This window comes from Canis lupus, chromosome 1 (assembly GCF_011100685.1).
Source record: "Canis lupus familiaris isolate Mischka breed German Shepherd chromosome 1, alternate assembly UU_Cfam_GSD_1.0, whole genome shotgun sequence".
In the NCBI taxonomy this organism is placed as follows: Eukaryota; Metazoa; Chordata; class Mammalia; order Carnivora; family Canidae; genus Canis; species Canis lupus.
The window spans coordinates 29,599,538-29,625,168 of NC_049222.1; the positions used below are offsets into that span (position 1 = coordinate 29,599,538).

The window sequence follows — 25,631 nt, forward strand, 5'->3', positions numbered from 1 at the left end:
GTCAGACATCATTTTTAAACCCCTATGTACTTACTGATACTACTAAAGGTAGATTGGAGAATCCACAATGCCATTTGAGACTAGGTTGTTCTGATATGTTCAATGCTCACTTTTCCCTGGTTCGTTTTGCAGAATCTGCTGGTGACGGGGGCAGTTGATTGTAGTTTGAGAGGCTGGGACCTGAGGAATGTACGGCAACCCGTGTTTGAACTTCTTGGTCATACCTATGCTATTAGGAGAGTGAAAGTAAGTGTTTATTTTTTCTTTTTATATATATAGTGTAAATATAATCAGTGAAGTACATAGAAAACACAGTTAGGGGTTGGGATTATTGATTCTTTTTATGCATATCTCCATTAGCCAATTAATGGTGATGAACAATGAAAGCTAAAATAAGGTAAAATATTTGAATAATTATTGAATGAATTGGGACAATGTATTCGATTGGTACCAGCGATTAAATAGAAATGTTTTTTCATTCTGTCATTTCCATGCTACTATTCCTTTTCATATTTTTATCTATGGTAATTCACTTTTGGTATTCTTCATAATTTTGCATTCAGTGGGAAGGTCTTTTTGTTGAAACTTACAGAAAGGTTTCTTCTTCTCTAACACAATAATAAATATGAATGTTCACAAAAATTTGGGGTATAGAAAATTTTCCACTCTGCCAACAGCAGAAGACGAGATAAAGATAACTTTTTTCTACTGCCCCCGAGAAATGTGCCTGGTTATAAGGGGACTTATGTTAGCTTCCTGGCTTTTAGTGGTAGGTTTTGCTAAGTCACTGTGGAAAACATCTTATTAAATGACATCTCCCAATCTCATTCTTTGTTTTATTACACTAAGGGTAAAGAAGTACTTTATTGATCTTTTAAACCAGATAATTGGGTTATTCCCATTTCAAAAACTCTAAATTTCAATTAAATTAATACTTTAAATTTTACTGGTTGCAATTGAAAGTATAAGACCCAGTGCCATGTTGTTATTTTTAATGGCACACAGGTTTTAGTAGTTGAAAAATATTTTCAATATTTATTTCACAGTGCTTTTGAGAATGAAATTGGGTGATTTACTGAAAGTGTTTTATAAACTATAAAGCATATTCAAATGTAGTTATAATTATGTTATATAGCTATTATTAAAGTACTGGGAAGAAAAAAAACTGAAGAAATATAATTATAAAGGACAGCTTATTAAAGTATGTTAATTACTTATCTAAAATATATTAGTCTTTAAATTTTTAGTTTTTGTCCTTAATGTCCTTTTCATTAGTTGTGATATGCAAATAGCATAAAAATTCTTTTAAAGATGTTTTTATTTAACATGTAGATAATGATTTGATATACGTGCTTATAGAGTCAAAGATGTATTCATAAAATTGGTAAATTATATAATTATGTATTTGTATGATGACATACTTAAGTCCCTTATATTTGTTTGAGTCATTTTTAGATAGCAATTAGGAAATTGTATTTAATTTTTCCAGAATAAAAAAAGAAAAAAAAAAAATTTTTCCAGAATAGCAACTCTTTGGGAATATTTTATCCTAAATAAGTGCTAAAAAGCTTGAGGAATGACTTTTCTTTGGAGAATTGTAAAAGTGAATGTTTTTCCTGCAGTTGATACTACTAAAAGGCAAGAAGATTCTTGCCTTGAATTAAAGCATATAAGGTTTGGGGAAATGTAATTTTAAGTGACGGTCTTGATTAAACTTTATTGTGGCGCTCCTGGGAATGACCTCATGAAGTAGCATGGTATAATTATAGCTAACTTAAAAAAGTTTTGTTTTGTTTTTATAGTTTTCACCATTTCATGCTTCCGTTCTGGCCTCTTGCTCCTATGATTTTACTGTAAGGTACAGTAGTTTTTGATAAGTTTCATTGTGAAATACCAAGTGGCATTTGTATCTTTTCAATTTTTATGAAAGATAATATATTTATTGTACTAATATGGAAATAATCTGAGCTGGGCACATTTGAATATTTGCCACTAGTATTAATATTATATTTGTTCTGTTTTTATGATCTGACCACATACACAAATTCTTTGCTATTTAAAGACAGCCTGGCTGTTCTGTTTAAAAGCCTTTTTTTCCTGATAATTATTCCTGTAGTAACATCTTTCTACACAACAGGCTGCATAAATAATATCTTAAATTTAGATTTTAAAAATTGCAAAATTCCATTTCTTCAGGTCTGATTATATGAATCTTAAGGCTGATGTTGTTATAGTTGAAAAAAATCAGCAAGGGTATATGTATGTTTGTGAATATATGTAGATGAATGTATATATCTGTGTGAGCACATCCACATCTATGTATGAATATGTGTGTGTGTGTGTGTGTGTGTCTAGCCATATGTCCCAGTTCCAGTACCACCCAATGCAAGATTTATTCTGTTTTTTTCTTCTTTTCCAGATATGTAACTCCTAATTCCCATTATCCACAATACATTGACTTTTTGCAAACCCTAGAAAGCTCAGAGTTGTTTCAGAATTGCAAAACTGTGCCTCTGTGAAACAGAATTGTATTTAGTTCACATTTTAGAACTTTTTTCCCCTAGTCCAAACACTGTGTTTAAAGGTTATTTAGGTTAATTCTGCTCCCCTCCATCAATGTGGCTATGTCATTCATTGGAAATACAGTTTGATTCATTTGTTTCTGTTTGTACTCAATTTTAGGATTTCATGCCATCCTAGTTGATTTTGTCTATTTTTCTGAGCAGACAAAATAGTAACATGGTTGCAAAGTCAAGATGTATGTAAAGGTATACTCAGAAAGGTCTGTTTCCTCTATTCTTTCCAACCCATTCTGTAGGGTCCTATACCCTGTAATAATCAATTTTGCTCTTAATGTTATTAAGAAAGTCACAAGGAAGAGAAAATACATTTACAGTACTGTATATATATTGAAAAAAATTGCCTGTAAGCAGACCCACACAGTTCAAATTTGTGTTGTTCAGGGACTATATAATAGTTTATATTATATAGTTTTTATAAAACTGTATGTATAGTTTTTATATATATATAGTTAATTTTATATATATATATTTGTCATGCTAAGTAAGTGTGTATCAATTCTTGAGTCTTTTTTAAAGTCAAGAATTGATCTTAAGTTTTATCCAAGGCTTTTTCAGCATCTGTGAAGATGATCATGATTTTTCTCCTTAGAGCTATTAAGGAATTACATTAATGAGTTGAACCAGCCTTGCCTTCCTGGGCTAAATCCCTCTTGATCTTTGCGTATTATTTTCTTATGTGGTGTTGCATTTGGTCTGCTAATATTTTATGTAGAGCTTTTGCATTAGTATTCAAAGGTGGTATTGGCCTACAGTTTTCTTTCTTTTGTTTGTTCTTTTATTTTATTTATTTTTTTGTTTATGCATTGGTGTTTTACTTGTTTCATAAAAAGGAAGTTTTCCTAGTTTTCAAAGCCCTGGAACAATTTGTACAACAGAGATTATTTGGTCTTTGAAGCCTTGGATGAATTCCCCTGGGAAACCATCCAGGCATGTTTTTTTTTTTTTTTTTTTTTTTTTTTTTTTTTTTTTTTTTTTTTTTTTTTTCTGTGTGTGGAGTACTTCTTGATAATTTTCTTTTTTTTTTTTTTAAAATAACTTTATTTCTTTTTTTTCAACTTTATTTCTTATATGAAAATTGGTCTATTTAAACTTTTCATTTCTAATAGGATCAGTTTTGGAAATTATCCTTAGCTTATAGATTTTCAAATTTATTTGTTAGAAATGTCTGTAAAATAGTGTCATGACTTTTTAATTTCTCTTGTTTCAATGGTTATTTCACTCTTATTTCTGATTTTGTATGTTTGTGATTTCTTTAAGTTATTTAATGGTATATGTATGTTTTATTTTTCTTCAGCAAACAAGATTTTGGTTTATTAATTAGAACTCTGTTTTTCTATTCATCATCTCATTAATTTCTACTTTTATCATTGTTATTTCTTTCTTTTTACTGTCTTTGGTCTTACCATGTTCTCTTTTCAACTTTTGAGCTGGGAATTTATTTTTATTCTTTCATTTTGTTAATAAAATGTTTATGAATTTTCTTCTAGTTACTGTTTCATTTCTAGCCCCAAAATTCTGATATACAATGTTTTTGTTATCATCTTTAAAAGATTTGTAACTTCTGTTTGTATTTATCTTCAAAGAGTTGTTTAATAGGAAGTTATTTAATTTCCAGATGAAAGTACTTTTTAATTTTTAAAAATTTGTTAAAAATTTCTAGTTTTATTGCATTATGATTACAGTTTTTAGTCATTCTGTTTTATAGAATATACTGATTTTGGGAGGGGACCTAATAAATGATCAGTTTTTGTGAGTGTTTCATAAGCAATTGAGTAGAAGGCATATTCTGTATCATCAGACAGTGAAGTTCGATATGTGACATAAACTACTGATTGCTGTTTAGATCTTCTGTATCCTGTTTTATTTTTTGTTTATTTTGTACTGAGAGTGAGATGTTAAAACTATTATCAGTGGGCTTCTTTCTGTATTTCCCTGCAAATCTTATAATTTGATTTCATAAAGGTAGATAGTGTAGTGTGTTATTTGGTGCATAGATATTTATAACAACCATATAGTGAATTGAGACTTGTAGCATCAAAGAGAATCCTTCTTTGTCATAGTTAATCCTTTTTAGCTTTAGTTGTGCTTTGTCTTTTACCCATGTCCTTGTCCCTGCTTTCATACTGTTTCCACATTCCAGGTACATCTTTTCCCATACCTTCATTTTTAGCTTTTTTGAAACATTTTATTTTTGATATGTCTTTTGTATAGAGCATATACAAAAGTCTTGCTGGGTCTTGCTAGGTGAACTAAATGAAAAGTCTTTTTATTGTCATAGTCAAGTTTAATCTATCCATATTTCTTGATAAAAACATGTCTGGTATCAGGTCTGTCATATTATTTTATGTGGTGACTATTAATGTATATTATGTTATATTTGCTGTTTCTGTATATGATGTATTTTTTGTTGTGTTTTAGAGGTTTTTTTGCTCTTCTGTTTAAATTTTTTTAATATTTAGGTAAGTTTTTGTCTATATTAGTGCTTACCTTTGGTATTTAAAATTTTTTAATGTCTTTATTTGCCTGTTTTAAAAAATTTAACCATTATCTGACTTGTGAGTTTTTAATGGTATTTTGACTCCTACTTATTGCATATAAAGCAAACAGTGAATTTATTCTACTTTCCTTTTTTCCCCCTTTCCCTTATTCATCAAATTTTGAATTATTTTATTTATAATTTGTCAGACCTTGCAACATATAACATATATTATTTTTCTACTCTTGTTTTAATGTTAGATATACAACTAAGTATATTAAATATCATCAATCTTTTTGCTGAAATTTCCCCATCATCTCCTAGTTTGATGAAGTTTATCTTTTAGTATTCCTTGAAAAGAGTTGATGTGTTCAGAATTCTCAGGAGCTCTTGCATGTTTAAAACTATTTCTCTATAGCCTTGTTCTTAAAGTGTAGCTCATCTGAATATAAACTCTTCAATTTACATTTCTGAAGTGTTTTGAAAATGTTACCTCATTTTTGCCTCGCTTTTTTTTTTAATTTTTTTTATTATTATTTTTTTAATTTATGATAGTCACACAGAGAGAGAGAGGCAGAGACATAGGCAGAGGGAGAAGCAGGCTCCATGCACCGGGAGCCTGACGTGGGATTCGATCCCGGGTCTCCAGGATCGCGCCCTGGGCCAAAGGCAGGCGCCAAACCGCTGCGCCACCCAGGGATCCCCTGCCTCGCTTTTTATATTGTTTTTGAGAACTAATGCCAGCTGGAACATGGGACATAGCTCATTGAGGTTCTGTTTTTCTTTTTCTTTTTACCTGTAATTAGAATTTCATGTGTGTTGGAGGCCTGTGTTTTGTATAGTTTTTTTTTTTTTTTTTTTTTTTTTTAGAGAGAGGGAGAGAGAGCAAGTGTGCACATACTACCTGGGGGGAGGGTCAGAGGGAAAGGGAAAGAGAGGGTCTCAAGCAGGCTCTATGCCCAACGTGGAGCCCATCACAGGGCGTAATCCATAATCCTGAGATCATGACCTGAGCCGAAATCCAGAATGAGATACTTAACTGAGCCACCCTGGCACCCCAAGTCTTGTATAGTTTTATTTGTTCTTGTTCTGTATTAGTTTTTGTGAAGATGCTCCAGGAGTTTTGGATTTGCATGGCCACACTGCCTCAACTACTCAGAATTCCTCTCTCCCTTACTTCTGAGTCAGTAATTGGTATGGCAGAAACTATATAACTTTGTTCTGTGGAATGTATTATGGAATAGAATAATTTATAACAATGCCTTGAAAGAATATATTCCCTAACTTAAAAAAATTATTCAATACAAGCATGAAGATAAACTGGGAAACATAATTACACTGAGGCTTCCAGCTATCAGTTAAAAGGATAACCAGGTACTTTTTTTAATAGTCTGTATAAAATAGTAAGAACTTGGCATGGGAGCCAAAGAATGGCAACATGGCAGACAGGAAGAAAACCTGGCAGTTGCTTGCCATCCACCCCCAAACTTTTCAAAGCTGTAATTGTGAGCTAGATTATTGGCTGGAGGTTTGGGTTATAAATATGGACTTGAAGGCCATTAACTTACTGACAGTTCAGTCCACAACAATGAATAAGCCCAAGGGAGATAAGTTTAGAGAAAGAGAAGCAAAAAACAGGAGAGAATTAATGTTGGAAGAAAGAAGGAAACAGCCCACCTAAAAGAGAGCATGCAATATGCCACAGAAACTTTAGGAGAGGATTTCAACCAGATGTGGATGGCCAGTGATGTGAGATCCTTTGGATGAGCTGAGCAGTATGAAGAGTAGAACTTTCAGTTTTCTCTCTTTACCTAGTGTCACTTGTGGGCTCAAAAGAGATTTCTGAATATAGAATCTAGTCCTTGGATTTCAAAGACCTTTCTGGTGTTTGAAACTGATCACTGGAGATTTGACCGAATGAGATGGGGCATTAATCTTTTGATCTCATTTTTAGCGTCCCTAACAATTTTAATTGGGTCTTTCTGGTTTCAAGGTATTATTAAGGGGCATATTAAATCCATTTCTGTCCTGTTTCTAATTAAAGGGAGAAACCTAGTGACTTAGCTGTACTTTCTTTTCAGAACTGTCATCATGATCTTAACCCTACTGGCCATTCCCCTTTTTATTTATATACTTGAGTTTCCTTAAAGACCCAGTTGGGAAATGCTTTACTTTTGTAGATGGTAGATTTGTCTCAGATATATCTGTGAAGCCTAGACTTTGAATGTGAACTGTACTATAAAATCTTGTAGGTAGCTAAACATGCCCCAAACCCATCACAATTTGAAGTTCAATCACAATTCATCACAATTTGAAGTCTTACTTTTCTCTCTATTTCTAAGAATTAGGTTTTGCTCCTTTCCTGAATCCTGAGCAAGACTGGAGATTGGGGGATAGATGTTTAGTGCTTCTAGAGAGAGGAATGGCTTCTTTGACATGCTGCAAGATCAAAAGTGTCATAGCTGTATTTGTAAGCATTTGGAAAGAGTGAAATGATAATTAAATAATACAAGATCCTTAACATATAACTGACAAAGACATTTAATACAGTTTTCCTGGGCAGCCTGGTGGTGCAGCGGTTTGGCGCTCTATCTATCATCAGACATGAATCTGATGGTTGTTTTCAGGACTCTGTGAAATCACCCCTTTTCCCTCTTATATCGTTGTTCTCCAACTCCCTACTGCTCCCTTAGCCTGTAACTTATTACTTTATGTCCTGTATCTTCTTTTAACTTCTCTCTTACATTGCTCTTTCCTTTCTAGCCAAGCTGTTAGGGTCTCCTAAGCTTCTGTACACCAGGACCATTTTAAGGTCTTCATGAGAATATTATCCCCAGTCAAGCCTGAAACCTGGAATCCTTCCCCCCCCCCTGCAAAATTAGTTAACATTTTCTCAATATGAAGTGGATAAAAAAACTTAAGTCAAATTCCATCACAGGCAGTATGTAGAAGCGACATCCTCTTTTTTCCAGAAATAGAATTTTAATTTTAACATACATTATGGCTACTTTACTGTTCCACGTTCATACTAAATATAACTGGAAATTAATAATTGTGTATTTCAATATAGGACTATCAAAGTCTTTATTAAGAGAATGAAAGTAAGTAGTAAATGAAAAGGAGATCATTTTTTAAAAGATTTTATTTATTTATTCATGAGAGACACAGAGAGAGGCAGAGACACACACACAGGCAGAGGGAGAAGCAGAGGGCTCCTGTGTGGAGCCCCACGTGAGACTTGATCCCAGGACCCTGGGATCAAGACCTGGGATCAACCACTGAGCCATCCAGGTGCCCTGAAAATCATTTTTTAAAATTTCATTTTTGACTCTATATATTTTGTAATTCTCAAAACATGCTGAGAATACAACTTTAGTGCTTTAACTATAGTAATGTCTTCTGTGAGTTTAGTCTCTCGTTGTTTGTGTGTGGTGACTACACGGTGGAAAGATCAGAAAAGATACAAAGATACGTTTTTGGTAGATTTTTTTACCCCATGTGATCTGAGTTAAATTTATCCTCTGAAGAATTTTAAATCTCATTAGATTGATGATATTTTTAGTGTCAGAAAACTCATTTTCATAAAAAATTTTAAGACAAAAGACCAGTAATAATAACCTGTTTAATTTTCAGAACTGATAATTTTACAGATAGTATAGATTTTGAATGGCTAATTTTTGTAACATAAGTTCTTTAAATATAAGTTTTCATTTATTTGTCCACTTTTACATTTTGTTTAGTTTTTTAAGCCTTTAAAATAATTCATATTGTGGACATTATGTCAAAACTGATGAAGTGATGGATATCTTAGTATTATGGAATTCAAGTGTCCTATTTTTGTTTTATGTGGATATGTTATCATATCTAATAGAAAAAGCTTTCAGTCCTTTACCTGCATAGTAGCTCATTATGTTTCACTGAATAAATAATAAAAATCTAAAAATTTGTATGTAACATAGCATTTGAAAGTAGTGTGTTTAGATTTAATAAAGACTCTAACCTTCATGAAAAACATCAGAACTCCCTTTAGCTGATGGGCAATATACTCTATAAAAATACACATTGGTTCTCTCACTCAAGATGGTACTAAATTTAAAATATTTCATAGTGAATTATTTCCATTCTTCTGTGAATGTTATTACCATAGATTTTAGCACATTATATTCTTCTTTTTTTAAAATTTAAATTCAATCTAACAACATATAGTATAACACCCAGTGCTCATCCCATCAAGTGCCCTCCTTGGTACCCATCACCCCATCCCCACCCCTTCCCTTTCGCAACCCTTTGTTTCTCAGAGTTAGGAGTTTGTCTTCCTCGCTATTTTTTCCCCACTCAATTTCCTTCCTTTCCTTTATGGTCCCTTTCACTATTACATTATCTTCTTCTGATGTACTCTCCATTAGGCTACTTCTTTCTCCACTGAGCCATGTTTGTTATGCCAACCATGCGTAAGCATGATTTGAGTTCTGAGTGCTTGTGTTTGGTTTCATACTAAGTGACTTGTTTTGTAAACACAGTCAGAAATCAGCAGATCCAGTATGTATGACAGCCAAACAAAAGGAAAAGCTGTTATAATTATGTTTTTTCATTAGAAAAAGCAACATTTTGTCTCTTCCAGGTGTAACAAATATTTCTCAGATATTTAAAGATACAACTTTTACAAATTGATAAAACAAATATGATAAATTTAAACTCAGAGTGATACTCTTCAGCTTCATGATACTTTTATAAATATTCTAACCTTCCAAACATTCTTTGTGAATAGTCTTTGGTAGTAATATACCAAACAGTAGTGGGTTTTTTTTAGACTTAAAGTATTTTCAGCAAGAAAAATATGAAGTTAGTTTTAATTCCAGTGTTTTCAAACTGTGTTCATCCAAGCTTGTATGATACGAAATTTGCTCTGTCTATACCAGCAACATTAATGTTTCCAATCAACTGTTAAGCTACTTTGGTTACAGGCAACCTGGGTTGCTCAGTGGTTTAGCGCCTGCCTTTGGCCCAGGGCATAATCCTGGGGACCCAGGATTGAGTCCCATGTCGGGCTCCCTGCATGGGGCCTGCTTCTCCCTCTGCCTGTGTCTCTGCCTCTCTCTCTCTCTCTCTCTGTGTCTCTCATGAATAAATAAATAAAATCTAAAAAAAAAAGAAAAAAAGCTACTTTGGTTACAAAATGGTAGGGCTGTACTCTGCTTTAAAATTCAGGCATTTTAGGGACATCTGGGTGGCTCCGTTGGTTGAGCGTCTACCTTTGGCTCAGGTCATGATCCTGGGGTCATGGGATCAAGCCCCACATCTGGCTCCCTGCTCTGTGAAGAGCCTGTTTCTCCCTCTCTTGCTCCCCTGGCTTGTGCTCTCTCCCCCTGTCAAATAAATAAAATATTAAAAAAGAATAAAAATAAAAAAATAAAATTCAGGCATTTTTATAGAATGCCTGTTATCTGACAGCCCTTGTAATAGATGGTTCTGAATATCTTGCTGATGAAATGATAAAAAGCAAAGGCCTAGAGAGAAGTAGAAACATATTTTGGGAGTCCTGAGCATGTCATATGTGTTGGGGTTAGTGGGAATAGCAGGGAGACATGTAGTTACAAATCCAGATTTGGGGGTAGTGACAAATATGAGTTGAATGGGCTAATTGTGGGGTGGCACATTCTTGGGTAACATAGAAGTTAGGACCCAGACTATGGAGCCAGGCCACCTTTTACTATCTGTATAAAGTTGCATAAACTATTTTAAAACATTATGCTCAATGTCCTCTTCTGTAAAATGGAGAGGATAATAATACCTACCACACTGGTTTATTGTGTGATGAGTAATATCCACAAATGCTGACACATAGCAAGAGCTGTGTAAGTGTTTGCCACTATGGTCATTAATACACTGCCAGAATGGATAGTGACAGAAGACCATCTATTTGGAGTGGAGGCCCATTTCAGCTCTAGCCTTCAAGGGTGAGATGATAATTTGTATTTTATTATCATCAAAAGCAGGCAGCCCCAACCTGGCCTTTTATTGTCCTCTGCCTCCTGGGATTTCAGTTTCTTGGGACAACGGGCAACTTATTGTCAACATGTTCTCCAGTACATAACTTTTAGTTTTAGTTCAGAGCTCTAAAAGTATAAATATAAGATACTAGTATTTTTATCAGTGCTTTTCTTGTTTATTAGACCAGATAGTGATGCCTTTTTAATTTAACAGTTTGTTATTCAACATAATTCAATAAGGGCTGACTAGTGGCCTGAAAAATCTTTAACACTGGCTCTCTTGGCAGGTGGGGGTGACCTGATTTGTAGTGTTTGAATAAGTCCTCCCACTATGGCCAATATCAGGCTGCCAGCATGATGTGATACCTGTAAGCACAGGGTTGGGAAGCTGTGCTCAGCCAGTTCTCACAGAACAGAACAAGCTGGCTGTAGCACTCCTCGGGGGCTGGCCTAAACCTGGGTGACTGTGATCTTAATTATTACTGATTTAAAAAAAGCTTCTGTAATTATAATATGTGTACATGTGTGCATTTCCACTGGAAAATGTCTGGAAAGTTACATACCAGATAAACTTTAGGTAAGCATTCTTTACTTTCTCTCCTTTTAATGGTTTTTACCCCTTTGGAAGAACATTTTTATCCATTTATTTATATGGACCTGAGGCTTAATGTGTGTTTCCCTGGTTATATTTACATTTTAAATTTAACCTACAGTAATTCTTAGTGGGGGCATATTTGATTTTGTGGTAATGCTGGCAGACACATCTGGCGTTTAGTGGGCAGAGACTAGTCCTGAGGTGCTGTAATGGCCAAGGCAGCCCTGCAGTTAGGAAGTGGCTCCCCTTCATCCAGGGTCAGTGGCCCGTGGAATGGATTTCAGGCAGTAGGAATATTGAGCGGGATAGGTCCAAAAAAAAAGTCTTCATTATGCCTCAGATTCTAACACATCAGTATCTGTTCTTACATTTAGCTTATTTTTTTTCAAATTTTTATTTAAATTCCAGTTAACATATACAGCATGATATTGTTTTCAGGAGTACAACTTAGTGATCCATTACTTACATGTAGTACCTGGTGCTCAAAATGATATGACTTCTTATTTTTGATCAGTTATGTCCAGTTTATAAGGTATGCTAATAATACATTGTTTCCTTTAATTCACACACCACCACCTTGGGCGTGTACTCCTCATTTTACCAAGTATGCAGTGATGCTGGGAGATAGGCCATTATCACACAGCTGGCATGTAATGGAGCTGAATTTGAACCTAGATCTTTTATTTCCTAATCTGATACTTTTTATATTACTCAATACCTGAACACTTCTAGTAGGCCCAGGCCTTTATATTAATTTCCAAATAGTATAATTTCTCCCTGTTATGTAAACATTATCTCCTTAGGGACAAAATATGGTATTGCCCATTGTATCTATAATTGTTTCAGGATTGAAGTATTCTACATAAGTGGTCCTGACAATGATAGATGCATAAAAGGTTACGTGCCGTACTTTTAGCTTAACAATTATTATCTACACAGACTTAAAAATAAAATACACAGACTTAAAAATAGCCATTTTTCACATACACTCACTTTTCTGGATTTTTTGGGGTCTCTATTTTGGGTTGTTGTTCTCAGAAGTCAGATTTCTAAATTATTGCAATGTTACTGTGGGGAAATACATACCTGATGATCTGTCATGGAGTGAACTATATTACTATGATATTGAAGTATATTTAAATTCCAAGTTACAAATAGGATACATTCCTGACCAGACAATATACTGAAACTTATATAATTTTAAGGTTTTACTGGGAGATATTAGAGTAGATAATCTAGGACTAAGACTTCATAACTGTTTTATTTAGAAAAAATAAGTGTAAGATACGATGAAATTGCTAACTTTTCTAAACATCTACTCATAACTTATAATTTAGCAAATTCTAAGTTAATAAGTAGGTGAAAAGAAGTACTAAGTGGGGGTAGGAAGTTATCTAGAAGGGGCACTGGCCCTCCCCATTCCTTGGTCTCTGGAGTCATATAGTAAAGTTCTATGGATTCAAAAATCCTCTATGTAGTAGGATAAACATATGTTCTTATGAGTCCATTAGACTTGGTGAAAGGCCATTTCCTCCATTTACTAGCTGTGAAATACAGGAAATGATACTTTGCAGGGATGTTTAGAAGATTAAATGAAACTATAAACACCTTTGGCATATAATAAGTGCTCAGAGAAATAGCAGATATTTTAAATGAGAATACTTATAATAAGTTTTCTATTTTAAAATGTAAGTACTGTAGGGAGAGCTAAAGTATTCATCATTCATGCCTTCCCTAGCATTACTTTAATAAGATAATTATAGTGCTTAAACTGTGGAGGAGCTCTGTGAATGGGAAGTCTTTTTACATTGTCAAGATGGGTTGGGGGAAGCATACCTTGTGAATTTGGGGTAGCATGACCCAGAACAGAGCAAATTTGTACACACAGACAAAGCTGAATATATGTGGATCATTTTCTTCAAATGCATAACCACATGACTACTTCTACTTCAATTAAACCCATCTTTTTCTCTAAGTTATCTATATATTTGTTTAAAAAAAATCACTGTTGAGGGAGGCAGCATGATATAGGAAAAGAAATATAGGTTAAAATTCTGGATTTGCCATCACTAGGTATTGTTTTATTTAATCTCTTACAAAGTCACTTGACCTCTCTGAGCCATTGTTTCCTCAGTCATAAAATATATTATTATGAAATTTAAATATCAGTGATGCAAAGCTGTCCCCATAGTGCCTGGCCCCTGTCAAGCACTCAATATATTTTAGTTTCTTCTCTTTTTCATTCACATAGATATTCCTCAAACTTTATAGTACTGTGTCACTCTTATGTGTCTAATCAAAATTATTAAGAAAAGAAGCAGAATCACAAAAAGCAACTCAGCTTGTGGCCTCTGCAATTTATTTTTAAATGATTCAGTGAAAATATTATTTTAAATATGTGTTTGTAGAGGAAGATGAAGCAAATGTAAAATTTTAACAATTGATGAATCTAGACAAAAAATATATACGTGTTATATTCTTTTCATTTTTCTGTGGGTTGGTGATTTTAAAAATAAAAACATCTGAGAAAAAAGTAAGCAGTATTTGCTCATGTAAAGTAAGACCCTGAAAATGTTTCTTACTAATACCTTCTCATAAATGTGATATTTAGTGATACTGTTTACTTGTAAAATAAGAAATGGCTTTATTCTGCGTAAGCAAGAAAATGGTCTTTAATTGTATTGTAGTAAACTTAGAATCTTAACAAAGCAGCAGACACAGAAATACCTTTTATCTTTGTCGCATTTTCTCTCGTGGGATTTTCCTTTATATAGTAAGTGTCTTAACTTTGGTGTGGCTGATGGGCTCTTTTGATCCTTATGTTTATTAGCACAGAGATTTCCACAGGCAGATACTTCTCTTTCTTCCCCTTCCCCATAAAAAAAGGTCAGCCAAAGTAAACAGATAGTATAGCTGAATATGTACTCTGTCTTGCAAACCTTTCATTTCAACTTTACCTAGTCCCCCTTACCCACAAAAAAAGGTCAGTCAAAGTAAATAGGTAAGAAACACGGCTGAATGTGAGTTCATATGCAGTGTCAAATGTTCATTTTACTTCATCTTTTAAGACAGTTCTTAATTCCTCTACATTTGTTCATCAAACCACAAGAAAAATTATGTGGCTAATGATATGACACTTTTAACACTTGAGTAACTGTGATTGAATCCCTAAAATGATCAAAGAGTCGTTTCATGTCGTGTGCCTCTCAGATATCTTAGATGTGTCTTTGTAACTCTATCACAGGTTTTGCTTTGTGGCAAAGGTTCACTAAACTTCGCCACTGATATTAGGAAAGCATCTTAATGCCGTTGTCTTTGGTTTGCTTTTTAAGGATGAGAATATTCACATTCACATATTTGCTTGACTAATCAGAGTGTTTTAATACTGAATATATTTTGTGTTAATAAAGCATGTTACCTGATGAAAGGCTATGGTTGCCTGTTTCATCCTTTTGTCCCTAGTACCTGATACAGGTTTATACTAACGAAATGTTTTAGATACACGTGAATTTAAATTATATGTAAAGTTATATTACCCTTGGCTCACTCTGAGCGTAAAAGCCTACAGCAATTGTGTTTTAATATGGCTTTCCCTTTAATTATGTTTGAAGTAGTCATTAATAAAACTGCATTTAAAGTGGGAAGGCCTGTTGGGATAGGAAAGTGATATTTTTCAAGGATAAAATTTGCTGTTCTATTGCATTTAAGTCAGGACTGACTAAATCACAAAATTTTGCTACTTAACAAATTTGGAACCATTGTATTGGTACCTGATTCAGTTAAACTTACAGGGTTTTTTTTTTTCTACAATCAATTATAATATGCAGTTTACAAATGAACCTCTTGGAGCTTCATATAACTAATGGTTAAGGTGTTTGTATGTATGAAGCTCCCAAGTTTGTTGATAGATTGATGTTTTCCTATGTCCCAAAGAGTTTTTCGATTTGACTTGTTTTTTTTTTTTTATTTGACTTGTTTAAATTAGAAAAGTCTTGTGTTAATTATTGTCATACAGGAAAGATCTTTTGATGAAGTGAAGAGTAATTTTGCAAGTTAAATGCCAGGTGAAAAATGAAAGTAATTTCCTATAAAATGAAACAACATACATTAATTAGAAAGAAATATGTAAGACTTTTGATTCTAAATACCTTGATTTATAACTGCAGAACATTTTCAGAGCTATTTAGTACTAACATTTTTTATTAAGAATCAAACCAAATCCATGTCTAATTCATAACCTAATGCAAGCACATGAAGAAATACATAGATCTACTAGGAGTGAGGAATGTTAAGCCTTAGCTTAGTGCAGTGTCAGTCACTGCTTTGAACTTTGAATTATGTTGATTAGTTCCAACAGAAAATTTATGGAGTTTGTCAGTTAATTTGTATTATAATTTTTAAGAACTTCTGTTGTGCAGTTTCACCAGGCATCTGGGTGGCTTTTACTGTGTATATGTATATTTTCTAAAATGTAGATAATGCTTTGCCTCATCTTCCACAGTAGGAAGTCAAAAGATAATATGTGAAAATGAAAATAAATCAATGAATTCTGTGAATATATTATTTGGAAATATAGAGGAAGTAAGCACAGTGTATCAGAAGAAACAGCCAGAAAAATGGAAAATGATTGGCTCTGAGGTGAAGGGCAGAGGGAACTATGCAGGAAGCTGCTGTTCTTTGTTCTAAGCCTTGTAGAATTAGTGGACTCTAATCTGTGCAATTACAGTTTTTAAGAAAAAGGTAATTGAGCAGAAAACCTCAGTGTTCCCCCCCCTTAATTATTTGCACACAAAGCGAGCCTGTTTGTTTAGATCAACTGGGTACTACCTGCCAGCTGTTAGTACTTTATTCTTTCCCCTGAGAACTTAAGGATAAATAATTCACCCTCGAAGTCTGTTCTCTGAAGCTCCAGTCTGGAATGTGGCAACATTATATATTCTGACATTGAATCTTAGAAATTTGACCTAATAGAGTGAACCATACCAATGATAAACACCAACAAAGACTCATCTATTTGCCTCTTTAAAATTTAGCAGCATCCCTTATGTTTTTTCACTGTTAGGGCATGTGTGTGCATGTGTGCAGGCTCGTGTGTAAAACAGAAACCATCTTGAGCTAGCTTCTATAGAAAAGCAGAGGTGTTACTCAGGATCTGAATCCCTTAGAGCACCAGGGCAGGAGTGCTGCAGGGGCCAGCTAGGATACTGAAACTGCTTGAGTTGAGTGCCTGCTTCTCATTTCTCCTCTTCCTGCACAGATTTGTTTTCCCCCTTAAGCTTTCATATCCAGTCACCAGATAAGCAGAATTATTTGGTCTGCTTTGTGTGTTTTTCTTTCTCCCACATTTATCAGTGTCTGCTTCTCTCCCTCACCCCATCACTAACTGTCCTCCAGGGACAAGAGAGTTGTTCAGTAAAGGAGATCCTTGTAAGCTGTGTAGACATCCCACAACCTGACAACCCAAATGGGTTTATTCATAAAAGCTTAGCTGCAGAGGTGAGGACATTAAGAATTTCATAGTGATACAGCTGATAAAGGACTAAAGCACAGGCAAGCAGCTGCTATCACTTTAGTTTTTTAACACTTGGGTGTGAAGTTCTGCAGCCTCATCCAATCGCACCGTGGTCTGTACTTCTGTAAGATAACCTATTGCCACTTTTTGGCAGGTAGTTAACCTAGGTAGCCACATTTTGGTGCCTGTTACAGTTTGGTTGAACAGAGACTACTCTCATCCCTGAGATACTGATACTATTTCATGCTAGATAGAGTTCTTCCATTTTGTTTCTTTTTTAAGATATTGTTTGAACTTGATTGGAAAATTGTTTTATGGTTCAATAGTTTGTACTAGTAAGCAGTAAACAAAATCTTTAACAGTGTTTCTGTTTTTTTCTTTATCTCCTTTTGTTGAGGTGTGGCATTCTTCAGAAAATCATCCTGTATCTCTGTGGATTGCAACTATGAATACTCTCAGAGCAAGCCTTCCATCAGCTAATGATTTTCTTTAATCTGTTAAAATACGCTAGGCTTTGTGGTATGGGGCTCCTGGGCTTAATATTTATTGTGATGAAGTGGAGTAAGCCCCTGTGAAATACTGATCTCATTGAAGGTTTTTTTTTTTTTTAAGATTTTATTTATTTATTCATGAGAGACACAGAAAGAGAGAGAGGCAGAGACACAGGCAGAGGGAGAAGCAGGCTCCATGTAGGAGCTGGATGTGGGACTCGATCCCAGGACTCCAGGATCATGCCTTGGGCAGGCGCTAAACCACTGAGCCACCCAGGGATCCCTCTGATTGAAGTTTTAAGTGAAATAGTAAATTGCACTTATTTTGATAGAGAATCTTAATTCTAGACTTTTGTACTTAACCTTGACAGTTGTAAATATGGTTTCTGGATTTTTGTGAATGAGTTGTAAAAGTTGTCTTTGAAACTTATTCAGTAATTCTTTTTTTTTTTTTTTAAGATTTTGTTTGTTCATTCATGACACAGAGAGAGGCAGAGACAGAGGCAGAGGCAGAGGAAGAAGCAGGCTCCATGCAGGGAGACCCAAGTGGGACTCGATCCCGGGACCATGGGATCACAACCTGAGCCGAAGGCAGATGCTCAACTGCTGAGCCACCCAGGTGTCCCAGTAATTCTTTAAAATTAATCATATTTTTTTCATTTAGCAGATGGTATTTTTCAGTTTTAAACTTAATTTTTTTTACCAGTTCCAAAAATCAACAACTCTCCAGTCTAGTCATGCAGATAAATGAGCATTAGCACTCAGTAAATATTCTTTAGTTAATGAATGAAAGCTTAGCTCTTTACAAGATTGTTTTTGCTAGTTTTACAATTTCCATGTCTTAATCTCAGACAATAAAATAAGACAATAATACAGACAATAAAATGATAAGTCCGTGATTCCATGTGTTCTGCTCAGGGAGGATTCACTTCAAAATGATGGGAATCTATAAGATTACAAAAAGAGCTGATCAGTTGAGTGATACAAAAGTGAGGAAGGGACAGCAAGGTAGATGAGAGATCTAGTAAATGCATATTAAAAATATTAGAAGAAATGAAAATTTCTCCTTGCTATAGGAGTTCAGATTTATTCTAGCTTGTAATTTTCTTAGAGTATTGGTTTTGAATGTAAGCTGGTGGACGAATGGAGTCTTGGCATGGGCTTTTGTGAATGGAATTTTCTATGGAGTTTTGAGGAGTATATGGGGGAAGCCTGACTTGGCCCAGGTCTATTTGACTTTGAGGATGTCAATCAGAACTACCTGGAGAGCCCCAGGCCACTTATATTCCAGATTCCTTGGCATGCCCCAGAGAAAAAAACGAATGGCAGCATCTTTCAGTAGAAAAAGTACTGGACATGGTGCTAGTAGAGTCTGTACATTAGGGTTGCCATTTATTAGCTATGTCATGATGGATTGCTTAATTTCTAAAGCAAATTCTTGAGCCTTACTCCATACCTCCAAAATCTGTCACAAGCACGTCAGGTGATTCTGATGCAAAGTTAAGTCTGAGAACTGCTGGTCTAGATCAGTGATTCTCAATTAATGGGTTATATCTGCCACTCCCCCACTTCCCAGCCCCCCAGAGATGCTCAACCTTGGCTGTACATTACAGTCACTTGGAGAATGGTTGAAAGTTCCAATGCCCGTGACCTGCCCCGGGCCAATTAAATCAGAAATTCTAGGAATAGCATTCATACATCAGTAGTTTATTAAAATTTTTCAGTTGATTACATTCAGTCAAGGCTGAGAACCACCACCCTGCTGGCTCTTTCCCTTGCCTTCCATTCTGTCTTATATCACTGTTGTTTCTTATGGGAAGTTATCAAATCTCTATCTCTTGAAGTGCTGCTATATAGATGGTAATTCCCAGACCTAGCTGGTTGAGCATCACTATTTCCTGAGAAGGGATTTTTGGATTCCATACAGATCTACTCAATTGGAATTTTCAGATAAAATTCCTCAGCAAAGTAGAGGAATGAGTCTCTGGTCCATCATTTGGGAACCATCTTATAGGTGATTTAAGGTTACCTTACCTGGAGATTGGCCTTTGTTATTTATGTCATTCTTAATATTCACATTTATTTTTTATTCATTCATTCATTCATTCATTCAAGAAACATGCTTTGGGTAGTCCATGTGTCAGATACTTTTATATATGCTAGAGATACAAAGAATAGGACACTGTCCCTGAATTCAAGGAGCTTAGTGCCTTTTAGAGAAAAATAGATCTCTGAGTAACTAAATGTGTGGAGGTCTTGTAAGTACTATGATAGAAGCCAGAAACATAGGAATCATTATTTTTTTTTCCTGTTTCAATAATAATTGTTGTCTTCTGTTGTATTCATTCTTCTTCCCTTATATATCTCCAATCCATTAGCCTTTTTTCATTAGCACTGTCACCATCCTAAATCCAAGCTGATATTTTCTCTTTTTGAACCCATACTTCATAGGGCCATACTTTATGGGAACTCTGTTTGGTTTATAAGTTTTCTGCAGATTTAAAACTATTATAAGATTTAAAAGTTTACCAAGAAAATGTTTTTTTTTTTAAGATTTCATTTATTTATTCATGATAGTCACAGAGAGAGAGAGAGAGAGAGAGAGAGAGAGAGAGGCAGAGACACAGGCAGAGGGAGAAGCAGGCTCCATGCAGGGAGCCCGACACGGGACTCGATCCCGGGTCTCCAGGAACGCGGGACCAAAGGCAGGTGCCAAACCGCTGCACCACCCAGGGATCCCCCAAGAAAATGTTTTTAAAGAATGTAAAGTCAAATATATAAAACTCCTTCAGTTTTTTTGTTTCCTTTTGTTTTGTTTTTTATACTTAAGAGAAAAATCCCAAATTCCTCACATAGGCTAAAAGACCTGTAGGTTAAAAGATCTGACCCTTTCTGCTCCAGCTACTTTCTACCTGGCTAACTCTTCAATGTTCAGATTTCAGCTCAGTGTCAATTCCTCAGGATGTCATTCTTTTTTTTTCTTCTTCTTTTTTTGGAAGATTTATTTACTTACAGCACGAAGGGAAGAGAAAAAGAATCTCAAGCAAACTTTGTGCTGAGCATGAAGCCCAATGCAGGGCTTGATCTTAGGACCCTGATATCATGACCTGAGCCAAAATCAAGAGCTGGAGACTTAACTGACTGAGCCTTCCAGGCACCCCAGGATGTCATTCTTATACATCCTGCATTATCTTCCAGGGCACTTGTCAATTGCAGTAACATTTATTTGTTTCTCTGGCCTTTTAAAAAAATGTCAGCTTATCCCACTGAACTCAGAACTGCAGGAAGGAGTGCTGAGGCCACGTCTCTCTTGCTTCTGATGGCCAGTGCAGTATGTAGCATATACGAGGCTCATAAATTGTTGAATGACAAGTAATTAAGCAACAAGAAAAGAAGCTGTTGTGATATTTCTTGCTCATCACTCTAGAGAACACTAGACCAAAGCAGTGCAAACAGGGAATTATAATTGTTCAATTTGCTTAGAATTTTAAAAATGCAACTAAAATTAATGTGACTAAAATTAATTAAAATTCAGCTTGACTAAAATTCATTTACATGTAAGGTATGGAAAAGTAGCCAAAATTGTTTCCCATCTTTTTATTGTAGTTAGGAAAGACTTACAAAGAATTATGGACCAATCTGTAAGTTGAGAATAGGAAAGGAATAAGAAGAATTTTGAAAAATATCATAAATCTTTTACTGAACTCATATGTTGGCTGAATTTCAGAAGTATTAGTATAGGGATTCCAAATGATGTTTTAGTAGAGTAAAAAATAATTTTAACTTTATTTTTGAAATAGTTTGGGTGTTTTATTTAACATAGTGCTACATACTTGTTTTTTAAAGAAGTGTGGAATCAGGGGATCCTTGGGTGGCTCAGCGGTTTGGCGCCTGCCTTCAGCCCAGGGCGTTATCCTGGAATCCTGGGATTGAGTCCTGTGTTGGGCTTCCTGCATAGGCTTGCTTCTCCCTCTGCCTGTGTCTCTGCCTCATTCTTTCTCTCTCTCTCTCTCTCTCTCTCTGTGTGTGTCTCATGAATAAATAAATAAAATCTTTAAAAAAAAGAAGTGTGGAACCAGAAGGCAAACAGGAACCCAAAGAAGGCATTGGTACTATGATAAATATTTCTCTCTCTCCATCTCCAATTTAAATGAAATATGTTCCCACAGTTCTGTAATATTTTTAATCATTGGAGGCCTGTCCTGTATATTTGCTTCCCATGAGAGAGCTTAAATAGGCAGTGATTTCATCAGCAAAGAGACAAAAAGGCACCAAGTAGTATATGTGCTGGACCAAAGCAAACATTGCACTTAACAATAATATGCTTAATTTGACCACTTAATGATAAATGTAGCCTGACTTCTCCCAATAAAAGGAGCCTATTTTACTTGTATGATAGGCATATGAAGGTTCTCAGATATGTAGAGCTTCTGAGACCTTTGATTTCAAAAGATTGCGAGGAGAGACCTTGCCTACTGCCTTAATTGCTAACATGAGAAAATGTGGAGGAACGCTCATCTCCTTCTTACTGCTTGCCCCTTCCTGGTGGAACTGGAATGGAGAAACATAGAGCAGTTTTGGATGTGTCCACATTGAACTGTTAACAGTTCAATGCCATTTGAGAGGGGGAATGAGGAAGAAAATACATTTTTTTCTTTTGTTATTAAAAAAGCCATTAGTGATGAAAGAATAAATGATAGTGTATAGATGCATTGCTTAGCTTGTGGTTTCTCAACTTATTTAGCTTGTGCCATCTACTGTATTTCACTTGATACGTTTGCTAAGATATTTTAGTTTACTGAAAATTATTTTTAAATTATGAATATTAGTTTTTCTGACTTTTCTGGCTCCTGATGCCCTCGAAGTTAAAGTCAAAGCTCTGGTTCTCCCTGTTTAGCAAACTCTGTCAAGGTGAAAGCTGGCTTATTGTTGATACACTGCTCTGGGCTTCAGTCTTAGTTTTGACCTGAGTGTCCCTCATTGATGCTCTTATGAAGTTTTTGTGGTAGTATTTGTTTTTATGTATTATCTAGGAATTTTTTTTTCGGTAAGAATGTTGGTCTAGACACCTCATCAGCTATTCTGCTGGAAGTCAACCTCTCAAAATTTTTGTACAAGTTGCATAATATGCATAGTTTGTGTATTATGTAATTTCTGTGAGAGCTGTGAACTGATGTAATAAGCTGATAGTGCTTCTATGGCATTCACTAACCCTTCCTTCACCAAATAGTATCCTTAGAGTTTTAGCATGCATCTTGTTTGATGAATGTTTTGCAGATTGTGGGTAAATACCTGGTAGTTTTTCCCAGGTTAAAGTTATGGTGAGTGTGACTCTGATGTGGAGCTGTATGGTATCTTGAACACCCATTAAGCTATGTATTAGAGTAAATTCAGCTTTACTTTTTGTTTTTAAGTTTTATTTATTTGTGTAATCTCTACATCCAACACAGGACTTGAACTAATGATAAAGAGTCACTCGCTCTACTGACTGAGCCAGCCAGGCACCCCCAGCTTGACTTTTTGGGGAGAATTTCAGCCCTCCTGCATGTGTGACTTCCTTTGTCATACTTGCAAGCCAAAGTTAGATGTTTTCACACATGCATCCTTATTGGGCATCCTAAATTGTATTAAGGCCCACCTCTCTTGTCCTAAGTGCAGCCTTTTCCTTAACTGGCTCAAAACAACAAAATAATAACAAAAACTGCATCCTAGGAACTTGTCAGGAGGGTACAAATGAATCCTTTTGCTTTTTATTATCTTTAAAAAGTTCTGCTGAAATTCAGAAACCAATTTTTATGATTAGTCTAAAGACAAATGACCATCTATTTGATTGAAATAGAATCTAAATCCTAAATGAAGTCAGAAAGTTGAATATAGATGAAGTTGACCTTCCCACAGAATGATTCTACTACCCTTTAGAATGAATACCATTGATTCATGAGTAGTGGCCTATGAAGCAACATCTCTGTGTTTCCTTCGAGGATGTTGAGGATGCTCTTTATTTTTGTTTATCAATTTCATTGCAGGTTCAAATTTACTTTCCTATCCTTTTCCTTTAACTCATTTTTTAGGCCATATCAAATAACTCATTTTTAAAACCATTTTGAATATTTTTTGGAACATAGTGGGTATATACAAAATCATTTGATTACTGTTTCAAGTAATGCAAATCAGTGAATAACCATGTTCTAGAAATGAAATTACATGATGACTTATTTACTTTTGCTTATATAAACATTATCAAAATCTAGAAAATTAGATTTCAGTATAAGATCTGTCTTGACCCGAAGGAACAAATACGCAAAGACAGTGGAGGCCACTATTTTGATTTCTGAAAAGGACTGCAGCCTGTTCCCTCATTTGTTTGAATAGGAAATTTGCAAAAGTAAAAATCACTCTCCTTAAATATTTTGTAGATTTCAGTAATCTGATAAAGGAGCTATTTATTCATTGTCTCTCTGGTACCCACACAGTGGTTTATCCATAGCAACAATCTTTTTCAAACTTAATAAGACCAACCCTGTATTTATTAGGGAAATAATACCACCAGGTTAAACAAACTATGACTGTTGGTTCTGTGTATTTACTCTCTTTCAAAGAGATCTGCTAAACCCTCAGTGTGTTCCATGTTGCAGATCATTAGGGAGGCTGAATTGGAGTATGACTCTATGATCCTGAATGTGCCATTTCTATGGAGTGTTTAGAATCAAATAAGAAAGATGATGAGCAAATACAGCTTTAGAAATAAAGCACTATTTTGTGTATTGAAAATAGAGCCAAGTTCTTATCTGTACAGTAGAAATCAGAGGCATATTATGGTAAATATTACCACTCCCAGTCTTCTATAGATAAATAGAATACTTAATATTGGCCTAGGAAAACACATTTCAGTTTTTCTTGAGTCTATAGAAATTACCTTGATGTAGAATCTATAAGAAAGACTGTGCCTCAAAAAGACGATTTTCAGAATTACAGAGATTTTCATAAGAGAACAGATTGTTTTTAAAGAATCTGAATTGCTGTTGAAATGTAAATTAAATCTAAGATCTTTTCATATCAGTTGTTGAGAAATGAAGTATTTAAAAGTCACAAAATGTTAGAGTTTGTGTAATCCAATATCCTTATTTTATAATCATAAATGCTTTTAGAAATTGCTACAAAAGCATAGTATCTCTCATCTTAAATGTCCTTGTGCAATATAAAAAAATTAAACTAAAATTTATTAAGCTTCTATTCTACAAGAATACTAATGGGAATATAATAGTCTTTTACAAGGGTATATGGATTAATAATTTCATTTTTTATATAATAGAATGGAGTACATTTTTTTCTTTATTAGATTTCTTTATGTAGCTCAGTAGTGGGACTCTGTATTTATGACTTGGTTGAAGCTGTTTTGATCAAGACCCTGCTATGGTAAATATTTGTTTTTTTCTTAGATACATTTTTTGGTAATTTTAGCACCTAAATTATTTCTTTCTGTTTATATTCACAGATTCTGGAACTTTTCAAAGCCTGACCCTCTTCTTGAAACAGTGGAACATCATACGGAGTTTACTTGTGGTTTAGATTTAAGTCTTCAGAGTCCTACTCAGGTAATGGGTGGTATCTCCTGATGTTTTTCCTACCCACAAAGTTTGCAACTAGCTCTATGCTTGGCCCATGTTGCTTTCAAGAACACACTTTTGCCTTTAGGGCAGGACAAAGTACAATTACTTAATTAACTTAATCTCTTTTGTTATATAAACTTGGGCATTTGAGTAGACTTCTCCCAATACAGAGGGTGACAAGAGAAGAATGGAATGGGGAAGGATTATCCCCAGAGGTTGATGAGAGTCAAGAGTGTAGTTCTAGACTGTCCCACTGAGCAGTTGAGATGATAGGTAGGTCATTTTCTTCTCAGGACTATCACCATCTTCTCCACACTTGATGTCAAAAGAGAGGGTTCCAATGGGGAACCAAGTAGAGTAGAATGGCTGCTATTT

General features: G+C 34.8%; 1 protein-coding gene across 3 annotated transcripts in view; it reads left to right on the top strand.

The window, feature by feature from the left end:
* PEX7 (peroxisomal biogenesis factor 7) overlaps positions 1-25,631 on the top strand; it is an 86,069-nt gene that overhangs the window by 31,836 nt on the left and 28,602 nt on the right. For all 3 annotated transcript variants that reach the window (XM_038526125.1, XM_038526124.1, XM_038526126.1), the window contains exons 7-9: positions 133-246; positions 1,803-1,858; positions 25,142-25,241. In XM_038526125.1, coding sequence (XP_038382053.1) covers positions 133-246; positions 1,803-1,858; positions 25,142-25,241 — 270 coding nt within the window. The remainder of the gene's footprint in view (positions 1-132; positions 247-1,802; positions 1,859-25,141; positions 25,242-25,631) is intronic.